At 47.6% G+C, this 11682-nt stretch overlaps 1 protein-coding gene across 1 annotated transcript; it reads right to left on the bottom strand.

Moving 5' to 3' along the window:
- Positions 1-8023: 8023 nt before the first annotated feature.
- Positions 8024-8571, bottom strand: LOC119298321 (zinc finger protein ZAT7-like). The gene has a single exon (XM_037575769.1). The coding sequence runs from the start codon at positions 8512-8514 to the stop codon at positions 8101-8103; it is 414 nt and encodes a 137-aa protein (XP_037431666.1). The 5' UTR covers positions 8515-8571; the 3' UTR covers positions 8024-8100.
- Positions 8572-11682: the final 3111 nt, after the last annotated feature.

Here is an 11682-nt window from a genome sequence, read left to right as displayed (position 1 = left end):
CGCAACTATCACATTGCTCACTCCTTTTCTCTTTGTTGGATATACTCTGTCTTCCCCGTCGATGATTTAGCGTACGAAACTGCGGATGCACGATACAAGTGCATAATTTACGAACGACATAACAATCCAGTGGCTGGCGACTTGTTCAATCATACATATGTCGTGTGCATAACACTTCTGTTTAGCATATTGTTGATTATCATTTCGTCCAGCATATCAAGAGGGCTAGCAACTTCAACTTGGAGATGGTAGCACAAGTAACGATGGTATGTGGATGGTTGCATGCACTGTTGAAGTGATGCCCCTTGGAAATGGTAGCACGCATGGGCGGAGCTACACTAGTATTGCATGCATTGTCGATGATCATGAACTTCAACTTCATATTTGAGTCTTTGGTGGTGGTTCAATGATGGGGCCTCATTAACATCTCAACAAAAAGATGAATAAGAGTGTCCCGTCAATCAGAAGCAAAAATGGAATTAGATGCATTGCATATACTCCCAACTATAAGGATGAAGCCAAACCATCCACCTCCATGCATGCTTGTGTTCTCACTTCTATTATGTCTATCATACCCATGATTCCAGGCGATTTCTGCCTTATTCGGACGCGATTTCCTTCCCCATACGACTAAGGGTTGAGTGATATAGAGGAGTTCTAACTCGTGTATGAATAGATGATAATTTCTTTTGTAGATATGCCATTCCTACAAATACATGTAGTTTATCAACACTAGACAAAAACCTTGAACAGAATGTGTAGCTCATGAGCCACACTAGTCGACGGTCTATGTGACTTTTAATCTCCCTCCACAAATGAGTATATTAAATATGTTTCAAAACTGGTTGGTCGTGGTGAGTGCATGCACGACATAAGACCCAAATCTAGGTGGGGATACACAATTTATGTGGACTTGTTTTTATTATTGTCATAATTTTGTTTAGATTACTTTTTAACTTTTTACATGTTATTCACAAGACCATGAGTTTGTGCTCATTTCATCATGTGAAGGCCCATGGGTTTCATGCCTTTGGCGCACCCACTTGGAGAAGGTAGTAAGCATGGGCGGAGCTACGCTAGGATTTGTATGTACTGTTGAGTAAATAGGCAATTTCTCGATTAAATTAATCCACGAGTAAATCATTAGCACGGCATTGACACAAATAAACACATATTGATATTCAGTCAAGCTAGCACATACTACGCTAATTGCAGAAAGATCTACGTATAACGCTAGCATGGCTAAAACAGAAAACAGTAGGAGCGGGATAAACGAGTTATACCCTCCAGTAGGCCATGCAGAGGCCGCGGCTTTGGTGGCGGCAGCGGTGTCCTCGGCGGCCTTCTTGTCGGCTTCAGCTTTCTCGGCGGCGGCACGTTCGGCGTCGGTGGACATGGTGATGATGAAGGCGACGCGGACGTAGAGGAAGTAGACGATCGAAAGCGAGCAGTCGCGTAATCGCTGCCCAAAAACCTATTCGCCCCTCACCCCGTACAGGAACCAGAAGGGCGTGGTTTCGACCGTGTACGCAGCGGACGGGATGGAGTCACCGGCGGCAGCAACAGCAAGGGAACGACGGTGGGCGTGCGCGTGGAGCAGATGTGATCTGTTCGTGGCGGCTAGGGTTAGGAGACACCGCACACTTATATAGACGCAGCCGCATGGAGAGACGTGGGCTCGACCCACGTCCGAGTCCGTGACAGCCCACGATCCGACGTCTCAGATCGTGGCCCAGCTGTCAGAGAACTCTCCATTAGTGACTGGCAAAAATAAGCACGTAGGTGTGAGCTCGGCTCGGCTCAATCCCGCAACCCGCAACCCACGGCGCGGCGCGTCGTGGCGAGGCGTGGCGTGGCATGGCGAGGCGGGCGGCGGAGGAAGAGTGCGCGAGGGCCTCTTCTTTTCTCAAGCTCCAATAGCATGTAGAAGAGAAACCCTTATAAACCACTCCAACTCTCCTTCCACTAGCGGGGTGGGACTAAACTTCCCACTACACCTAGTGTCATATAACCCGCATGGGCCCTTAGAGATTTTTCAGAAATTGCTATATGGGCCTAGAGCCCATCTCAAATTTCAGCAATCCCCCACCAGATCTCGAGGGCCCATTGTGTCCTCTGTTCCAATTGCTGTTTCGATATACCAGTGTGTCTGTGAAGACCTGTTAAGGTTGAACTTCACCTAGAGCAGGTAGCTACACTCCTTCACAACTGAACAATGGACTATGCCTTGAATTGTCAGTTTGGCGTAAAGAAGTTTCACTACATGTCTTACTAGTACTAGGCTGCCGAAGGCTGACCCCTCGGGTGGAGCATATAAATCACACACCTGGCCTATTCATGAGCTTACTAGAGATCACCCCAATCTCATAGACTGTGACCAGCAGTCGGGCTCACATAGGTGTGTTCCTCCAAAGATCACTCTGTAGGATAGCATCTTGCTTACATAAGCTTTGGAACATATTAAGATAATAGTCATCCTGCCATACAGTATTGAGAGTATTGCATCTCCAACGGAGTGGGTTAGTATAGTTACTCTCCTCATTTCATCACTGGCTTGTTTTCCCAGGTCCTAATTCACGGGATCTCCGATCACATAGGTTGGGTTACTACCATGGAAACTTATGTGGGTCTCATACCCATCTCCCTCGATGCATTATCTATCACAACACATGATAGCCCTTTCGTAAAGGGATCTGCCAGATTCTTAGCCGTATGGACATAGTCCAACGCTATCACTCCGGAGTTTCTTAATTTTCTGACAGCTTTTAATCTCATTCTTATGTGTTTGGTGGACTTCATGTTGTCCTTTGAACTCTTCACCTTGGTGATGACAGTCTGATTATCACAGTTCATAAGGATAGCCGGAACTGGTTATCAACCAATGGCAAGTCCATCAAAAGATCTCGAAGCCATCTCGCTTCAACACCAGATGTGTCTAATGTTGTTAATTCTGCTTCCATTGTCGATCTCGTTAAGATCGTTTGCTTGCAAGACTTCCAGGAAACAGCGCCACCTCCAAGAGTAAACATATACCCAGTTGTGGCCTTCATCTCATCAGCATCAGAGATCCAATTCGCATCATTATACCCTTCAAGTACCGACGGGTATCTGGTATAGTGAAGTCCATAGTTCATAGTACCTTTCAGATAGCGCATAACTCTCTCAACAGCATGCCAATGTACATCACCCGGTTTGGAAACAAACCGGCTCAGTTTGCTCACAGCAAACACGATATCAGGCCTCGTTGCGCTCGCTAGGTACATCAGTGAACCAATGATTTGAGAGTATCTCAATTGATCTTTAGCCATGCCTTTGAACTTTTGAATCAATACGCTAGGATCATATGGTGTTTGAGATGGCGTGCAGTCCGAATATCCAAAACGACTCAACACCTTCTCAACATAGTGGGATTGCAGAAGTGTAATTCCACCCTCATTATCTCTCAGTAGCTTGATGTTTAAGATAACATCAGCCACACCAAGGTCTTTCATCTCAAAGTTCTGAGATAGAAACGATTTGACCTCCTCAATGACTTTGAGGTTTGTTCCGAATATCAGTATGTCATCAACATACAAGAACAATATAACTCCTTTGCCCCCACCATGGCGATAGTATACACATTTGTCAGCCTCATTAACAACAAAACCAACATATGTCAGAGTTGTATTAAACTTATCATGCCATTGCTTAGGTGCTTGTTTCAGGCCATATAAAGATTTTATCAACCTACACACCTTTCTTTCCTGACCATCTATCACAAAGCCATCAGGCTGTTGCATGTAGATTTCCTCCTTTAGCTCTCCATTTAGAAAAGCCGTCTTAACATCCATCTGATGGACGAGAAGACCGTGCGAGGCCGCCAACGAGAGTAATACTCGAATGGTGGTCAGTCTAGCCACAGGTGAATAAGTATCGAAGAAATATTCCTCTTCTTGCTGGTCATAGCCCTTGGCCACAAGCCTAACCTTGTACTTTTCAATAGTACCATTGGGCCTAAGCTTCTTTTTGAACACCCACTTACACCCCAGTGGTTTGCAACCATAGGGACGATCAGTGATCTCCCATGTACCGTTAGCCATGATGGAATCCATCTCGCTACGGACCGCATCCTTCCAGTAGTCAGCTTCTGGAGAGGCGTACGCTTCTGAAATAGAAGTGGGAGTATCATCCACGAGGTACACGAAGAAATCATCACCAGAGGTCTTTGCAGTCCTTTGTCTCTTGCCCCTACCAAGGGTTTCCTCGTCATCCTCCTCAGGATTTCCATAATGTGTTTGTTCATAATATTCCATAGGAATGGCAGGTTCAGGAGTCTCCTCAGATTCCTGTCTAGAAGTGCTTTGTATATCTCTCATAAGAAAAATATCCTCGAAGAATGTAGCATCCTTAGACTCCATAATTGTACCGACCTTCTGGTCAGGTACCTCAGATTTCACTACTAGAAACCTATAGCCAACGCTGTTCTTAGCGTAACCCAAATTAACGCAGTCCATAGTCTTTGGTCCAAGCTTACGCTTTTTAGGGATCGGCACATTGACTTTCGCCAAACAGCCCCAAGTACGCAAGTACGAGAGTATTGTCCTTCTCTTTGCCCATTTCTCATAGGGAGTGATCTCATTATCCTTTGTCGGAACTTTATTCAGGACATGACATGCCGTCAATATAGCCTCCCCCACGATGCCTTGGATAACCCGATGTATCTAACATGGCGTTAACCAAATCAGTTAGAGTACGGTTTTTCCGCTCGGCAACCCCGTTTGACTGGGGTGAATAGGGAGGTGTCCTCTCATGAATAATGCCATGTTCCGCACAGAAAGAATCAAACTCACTCGAGAAGTACTCTCCACCACGATCTGACCGGACTCGTTTAATTTTTTTTTCAAGTTGTTTCTCAACTTCTGTCTTATAGATTTTAAAGTAGTGTAGAGCCTCATCTTTAGTGTTTAACAGATACACATAGCAATATCTAGTGGAGTCATCTATCAATGTCATGAAGTATTTCTTTCCACCTTTAGTCAACACACCATTCATGTCACAAAGATCAGAATGTATGAGTTCTAATGGTGCCAAGTGTCTCTCCTCCGCGGTCTTGTGAGGCTTGCGAGGTTACTTAGCTTGCACACATAAAAGGCACTTAGAACCTTTGACTAAGGTGAAACTCGGGATTAAATTTAACTTGGCTAGCCGCGTCATAACACCGAAACTAATGTGACAAAGACGTGAATGCCAAAGTTCAGATTCATTAACATTCGAATGAATATGGTTCACGACTTTATTACAAAAATCTGCGAGGGAAAGGCGGAACATCCCTCCGCTCTCATAACCTTTTCTAACAAAGAGTCCATATTTCGTAACAACTAATTTATTAGACTCGAAAACCAACTTAAACCCTTCTCTACATAGAAGGGAGCCACTAACGAGGTTCTTCTTGATGGCGGGGACATGCTGCACGTTCTTCAGCTGCACGATCCTTCCCAAAGTAAACTTCAGATCGACCGTGCCAACACCATGAACAGAAGCACTCGCGCCATTCCCCATCAATACGGACCCGTGACCTGTGGCCTGGTAAGAAGTGAACAATGAAATGTCAGCACACACATGAACACCTGCACCTGTGTCGACCCACCAATCGTTGGGTTGAAACACTGAAAAAACAGTAAATAAATTACCGTACCCAGATGCACCATTCTCATTGTTGCCCACAATCATGTTGACAGACTTGGAGTCCTGTCCTGGCTTCTTGTACTTGTTTGGGCACTTGTTGGCCCAATGTTCAACCAAACCACAAGTAAAGCAGCCCTCATCCTTCTTGTTCTTCTTGAAGGTCTTCTTACCCTTCTTCTTGAAGTCGGTATTCTGTTGGACACCGTTCTTTCCCTTGGGCTTATGGGAGTTATGGTTCCTCTAGTTCACCATGTTGGCGACAGAAGTCCCTTTGGTCCCTTTTCCATGCGAGTCTTTTGCCCTCGAATTCTACTCAACACTCAGATGACCAATGACATCCTCCATAGAGAATTCACGCCTCTGATGTTTCAGAGTGGTGGCAAAGTTCCTCCAGGAATTAGGGAGCTTAGCGATTATGCAGCCCGGACAAACTTGCCCGGTAACTCGCACTTAAGAAGTTCAAGCTCCTTAACGATGCATATTATCTCATGAGCCTGCTCCAATACAGGACGATTTTCAACCATCTTGTAATCGTGGAACTTCTCTATAATATATATCTCGCTCCCTGCATCAGCGGCCCCGAATTTAGATTCGAGCGCCTCCCACAAGTCCTTGGCGACATGCACATGTAAATATGCATCGACCAGTTTATCTCTGATCACGCTAAGAACTGCTCCGAGAAACACAACGGTAGCCTCCTTGAACGCCTTCTCCTGTTCAGGAGCAATCGTTCCCGTGGAGACACCGGTGATCCAGAACACGTTCATAGCCGTGAGCCATAACGTGGTCTTAGTCTGCCAACGCTTAAAGTATGTACCGGTAAACTTATCCGGTTTCAGTGCAGAGGCAAAGCCACTTGCCAAAAAATTCCTACACATAATAGGTTTTTGGATTGTTGAGTAAATAGGCAATTTCTCAATTAAATTAATCCATGAGTAAATCACTAGCACTGCATTGACACAAATAAACACATACTGATATTCAGTCAAGCTTGCACATACTATGCTAATTGCAGAAAGATCTACGTATAACGCTAGCATGGCTAAAACAGAAAATAGTAGGAGCGGGATAAACGAGTTATACCCTTCAGTAGGCCATGCAGAGGCCGCGGCTTTGGTGGCGGCAGCGGCGTCCTTCTTGTCGGCTTCAGCTTTCTCGGCGGCGGCATGTTCGGCGTCGGTGATGATGAAGGCGACGCGGACGTAGAGGAAGTAGACGATCGAAAGCGAGCAGTCGCGTAATGGCTGCCCAAAAACCTATTCGCCTCTCACCCCGTACAGGAACCAGAAGGGCGTGGTTTCAGAGACCTGCTCTCCCGTCGAGCGTGTACGCGGCGGACAGGATGGAGTCACCGGCGGCAGCAGCAGCAAGGGAACGACGGTGGGCGTGCGCGTGGAGCAGATGTGATCTGTTCGTGGCGGCTAGGGTTGCGCGTAGGTGTGAGCTCGGCTCGGCTCAATCCCGCAACCCGCGGCGCGGCGCGTCGTGACGAGGTGGGCGGCGGAGGAGGAGTGCGCGAGGGCCTCTTCTCTTCTCAAGCTCCAATAGTATGTAGAAGAGAAACCCTTATAAACCACTCCAACTCTTCTTCCACTGGCGGGGTGGGACTAAACTTCCCACTACACCTAGTGCCATATAACCCACATGGGCCCTTAGAGATTTTTCAGAAATTGCTATATGGGCCTAGAGCCCATCTCAAATTTCAGCATGTACAAGTGAACAACCATTATTTTGGCAAACATTTTGAATGCCACATATATAATTCACGTATATAGGACAATATACATCAAATAAATGAGGAAATGTGCGTAAAACTAGGATTTTTAGGTGACTCTGTACACCTATTCTTGGGTTGTTGGCTCCACCACTGGCAGGGATTTTCCTTTGGGTACAGCCACTTGAAGATGGTAGCAAAGCAGCTTCGGTGCTTGTAGTCGTCGATAGGTGGTCTACAGGTTTGGGTGTAATATTTATTATCTTTGATGTTCGTTATATTGCCGTTGTTGAAGATGAATAGATTGATAGTTTTTTTTGCAAAAAAAATGGTAGCAAGGGAGTTGATCAAGAACAGAGTCAAAGAGCCTCTTTTAAAAAAAGACATGGAATTGATCCGCGGGGGGAGTTATTTATCTGGATTGATCAACTCAACTCGTAGGCGGCTCAGTTAGAACAGAATAATGAACAATTCAATGCAACCTATATGTAGTCTCAGTAATCAACGAACGAACAAAGTCCTAAATATGTACATAATCATAAAAACGAGAGAATGAACCAACGGTCAACACGTACTAGTGTGCAGCAAATGTACAAATCCAATCGCGCACACAGGTGACCAGCAAATCTGCACTGAATGCCTACCTATATAGAACCAACTAGAGAGAAGCCAACTCTCTCTCAAAAAAAAAAAAAACTAGAGAGAAGCCAATTGAACGACAGCTAGAGGAAGAGCTGGAGCAGAACGGGCGGCGCCTGCGCCGTGGTGCCGGCCTCCTGCTCGCGGTGCCGGCGCATGTGGCCGCCAAGCGTCTGCCCCATCTCGAACTCGATCCCGCAGACGTGGCACCGGTGCGCCTGCTTCTGGTCCACCGTCTTCTTGGTCCCCGGCTGATCGGACCCCGCAGCGAGGCCGAGCGCGAGGCAGTGGCGGCCACGGAGGTGGCTGGTCCGGTGTCCTCCCAGAGCCTGGAACGACGGGAAGGAGCGGCTGCACGTCTTGCACACGAACTCACCGTCCGCGCCGCCGCGGTGCATCTTCTTGCTGCTGTCGGCGACGACTCCCAGGGACAGAGAGAGGGAGAGGGGCGAGGGCGCATCGGCCTGATCTCTGTACTGCTTCATTGATGAAACCATCTAAAAGTATTTCCCAAACAATGGAGGAGATGAGAGTTGGAATGGATTCAGTGACTCGGAAGAGCTCGGACTTTGCTGTGGATGTGGCTCGGTTCATTTCATGCGTGGTGGTTAAGCTTTATAGTGGAGTGGCGGGGACTGGCACCCGGCCCTGGTTCGTCACGTGTACACCACGTTTGGCTTGACGACTTGGTGCCCGTCGCCATCGATCGGCGGCGACCCATCTTGCTCCATACTCCTAGTTACGAGTAGAACCTTTGCGTTCTGCTCGCGTCAGTTCAGAGTAATTGCTCAGCCTGCTTTGCTTCCTTGGTATCCTAGGAGGTAGTACGCGGTTACGAGCGTGTAGACGGAAGGGCCCACGAAATGGGACGGAGGCTAAATTAGCTAGCTCGCCGTGTGAGCTTATGGGATCCGGACAGCCCTGAAAAGTCCTTGGTCGTTGCCGTTGGACCCAATGCAAAACATCAGTGTTCGTTGGGTATTTGGTGCTGCACCGGTGAACATTCTTTTGACTGGAACCGATTTGACGGGCCAGTCGACGATGAGTCCTGCGCCACAAGAACGAGAAACCGCGGACGACTCCGCAATTCTTTTTCTTTGCCGGGACGATTCCACATTTCCAATTTTGCCTCTTGCTCCTGTTTTGTTCTCTTCTCCTGTCTAGTGTGAAAATGGCTTCCCGCCTTCACCAAAATTGCTGCACCACGGCTATGGGAATTTTCTCCGTGCATGGAGTTACATGTGCCACGCGCTCGCTCGCTCGATCGTCAGTGTCCATATGTAGCATGCACATGCAGAGCCCCCTTGGGCGATCGGTCAACATACCCCGATCCCATCGTCTGGTTGAGTGCAAGAGCACCGCGCGAGCACGAATTAATAAGTCAACAAATCTAGCGAGCTTTAGCTTGCGGTTGACAAGCACGCGCGCGTCGGTGCACCGGCCGGAGCTGCTTGCGATTTGGTGGTCGGCCGACGAGCAGCCGCGCGAGCTAGCTTAACTTGCTTGCTCCAGAGGCAAACAGGTGTCGTGTGCAAGGGTGCATATGCAGGTACAGTTGTAACCAATTGACCCGAACCCGTGGTGTGCTTCTACGTTCTACCGATTTTTGTCACGTCCCGCATGACTTTTCCGTGCGAACCAGTTGTCGCAGCGGCGCCCCAGCTATGTGGTAGTACTAGATCGTGTAGGCTGCACCGTCGGCTAGTATAAAATTAGGTCATCTATTTTAAAACGAAGAGAGTAGTTGATAACGGCCAAATCGGACTGGTATAGCGCACGTTTCTCTCAACAGCGCTGGATCGTGCCGTCGCGAAACCGCATGACAGTGCTGGCCGGTTGCGTCCTGCTGTTTTCCAGATGGATCGAGACCGGCTGTCGTGGTATCCGACGGCTAGAGTATATGCAAAGCTTTTCTCCAAAACGTCGGGGAATGCGAATCCAGTGATGAGTGGTGAGTATGCAAAGCTGTTTATCAGTGATGGAGTCATGTCAAACTTGGATGAAGAGGTGATTCATCATTTTTTTTTCTTTAATGGCTGTTGTGGTGGTGCCGGAGGCAGGTGACTGGAGTTGATATTAAGTTCAACGATGTTCTGCTATCTTTTCAGTTCTGTCATGTCGATATTTACGCGACTTGTATTTTATTTTTCATGATATGAATGAGACATGTATTATCATGAAAAAACATTCTACAAACATTTTTTTACTGTTTCAAAATGGAAGTCCTTTGTTAAATCTCAACAGTCTTTGCCAAGTGCCAGCATGGTACACCTGTAAAAAAAATGCTTCACCTACATTTTTTTAACATCAGTATAGACGCCAGTGTTCATATACACGCGCATACACTCACCTTATGAACGCACACACATCCTATCTCTATGAGCAACTCCGACATACCGAGCCGGCATATTATTTTGAAATTTACAAAGTCACTGTAGGCACCTCGTCATCGACGGAAACGTCTCCTCCCACCGAATGCGCATCGCCGGAAATCCTGAAATAAATCCAGAATAAATGCGAGCATCAGGATTTAAATTCTGGTGGGCTGAGATATCACAGTCCCTCTAACCATCCAATCACAGATTGGTTCACTCCACCTACGGTTGATTAATTGAATATCTATGTGACGGGTAAGAAAGGAGCTGACATGTCCTGATTTTTGTTGGTACACAGACAGACCAGTGACACCTCATCGTTGACCGGCCACCGTCACTGTTAGAAATGAGCATTTAAGTGATGATGCTCTCGGCACCGGCTAGGTAAATTTCATTGACGGGCCATTTTTAGGTTGGTCTCTGATAACTGCTTCGCGCTAGTTCCTGAATCTGGAATTGGTGGATTCATAACACAGATCAGTTTTCATGGTGATGTCGTCTATAATATATATTAAACACTGCCAGTCCATAGTTAATGTTTTTTTTTACAGTGATAAGTTTAACGCGCCTATTTATATACAATCATTTTTTCTACTCCCCTTCATCCTCCCCCCCTCCCCCCCCAACCCTATGGTTACTCCCGTCGAGCCTGACGATTCATGTCAATCGTCCCATGCCGCCTCCGGCCTCTCATCTACCTTTCACCAGATCATCCTAGCTACTGCCATCCACTCCCTCCTCCCCACCCGATGAGTCGGCGTCGGATCGTCTTCACGCCTTCGCCGCATCCTCGAATCGATGGCACCCTCCCTCCCCGCGTGGTGTCATCGGCGACGCTAGGGCCGGACACCCGTCGCATCCCCACGTACCCATGACGGCCGTGGTGGTGGTGGTCTTGTACTGTTGTGTCGTCGATGCCAGTGTGTGTGGTTGTAGTTCCAGCATCCGAGTCTCAATCCAATTAGGGAATGGCTATATGTCATTCGCTTGTATTTTTTTAAGAAATTGGGTCAGTCGGTTTTTCCAGCTGTCAGATATGAAATCAACTACTGGATCTCTTTCTTTTTCCTCCTGTTGGCCATTTTTCTTCTTCCTTCGAACCGCCCCACCGCCGCCGGCCTAGCCGCCTCCTTCCGCCGCCTGCGGCCGGTGGCGTTCCCGTGCAGCCTTGCTGTATTGCCCTCCCCCAACTGCGGCCCACCGCTGTGCTGCTCTAGCCCCCGACCATCCCTCTTGCCTCGTTGATGATCCGATTTTTCTCTGACGAACTTGCACCACCACCGTCTTGCC

This window comes from Triticum dicoccoides, chromosome 5A, assembly GCF_002162155.2.
Source record: "Triticum dicoccoides isolate Atlit2015 ecotype Zavitan chromosome 5A, WEW_v2.0, whole genome shotgun sequence".
NCBI lineage: Eukaryota > Viridiplantae > Streptophyta > Magnoliopsida > Poales > Poaceae > Triticum > Triticum dicoccoides.
This window is presented reverse-complemented; position numbering and strand designations above follow the sequence as displayed.

Excerpts from the sequence above, each read along its gene's own strand:
- LOC119298321 (XM_037575769.1), bottom strand. The coding sequence starts at position 8,514 with ATGGTTTCATCAATGAAGCAGTACAGAGATCAGGCCGATGCGCCCTCG.